Here is a 532-nt window from a genome sequence, read left to right as displayed (position 1 = left end):
TCATCTTTGTCGGACATTTCCTATAAAGCAAGAACAAAAAGGTGAGTCATTTTAAACAGCACTACAAACTTAGTGTTTTAATCCTGCGATGCATCATATGAGGGATTATGAGATTTAACATGTTAATAAAGTCTTTATTGTGGCGTGCAGAGTGTTTATGGAGCCATAACAAAGAATAAATGTCAATGTAATAAAAATAATATAATATATAACAAAATATTATAAATACAAATATTTATAAAATAAATGTGATGATTATAATTTTATATTTTTATTCATCTTTATATTCCCACATTTATTATTTGATTTATTTATTCTTTTAAAGTTTTTCTTTATACTTCTTTATTCTTTTATTTATTTCTCTTTATATTTCCACATTTATTTTCTGATGTTATACAGATTTATTATTTTCTCTTGGTCATTTCTTTTGTATATATTTGAACCAGATGAAGGATATAATATATATATAATATATATATATATATATATAATGTCTGTTCTCTTGTTATTGTTTTCATTGAGCGCCTGTCAC

The 532-nt window shown here is 23.1% G+C and overlaps 1 protein-coding gene across 1 annotated transcript in view; it reads right to left on the bottom strand.

The window, feature by feature from the left end:
- The window catches only part of specc1la (sperm antigen with calponin homology and coiled-coil domains 1-like a), a 23,812-nt gene continuing 23,280 nt past the window's right edge, over positions 1-532 (bottom strand). Inside the window, exon 19 of the mRNA XM_029439832.1 lies at positions 1-20. Coding sequence (XP_029295692.1) covers positions 1-20 — 20 coding nt within the window. The remainder of the gene's footprint in view (positions 21-532) is intronic.

Source organism: Cottoperca gobio, chromosome 9, assembly GCF_900634415.1.
Source record: "Cottoperca gobio chromosome 9, fCotGob3.1, whole genome shotgun sequence".
Classification (NCBI taxonomy): Eukaryota; Metazoa; Chordata; class Actinopteri; order Perciformes; family Bovichtidae; genus Cottoperca; species Cottoperca gobio.
The sequence above is the reverse complement of the archived record's forward strand: the minus strand, read 5'-3'. Positions and strand labels throughout refer to the sequence as shown.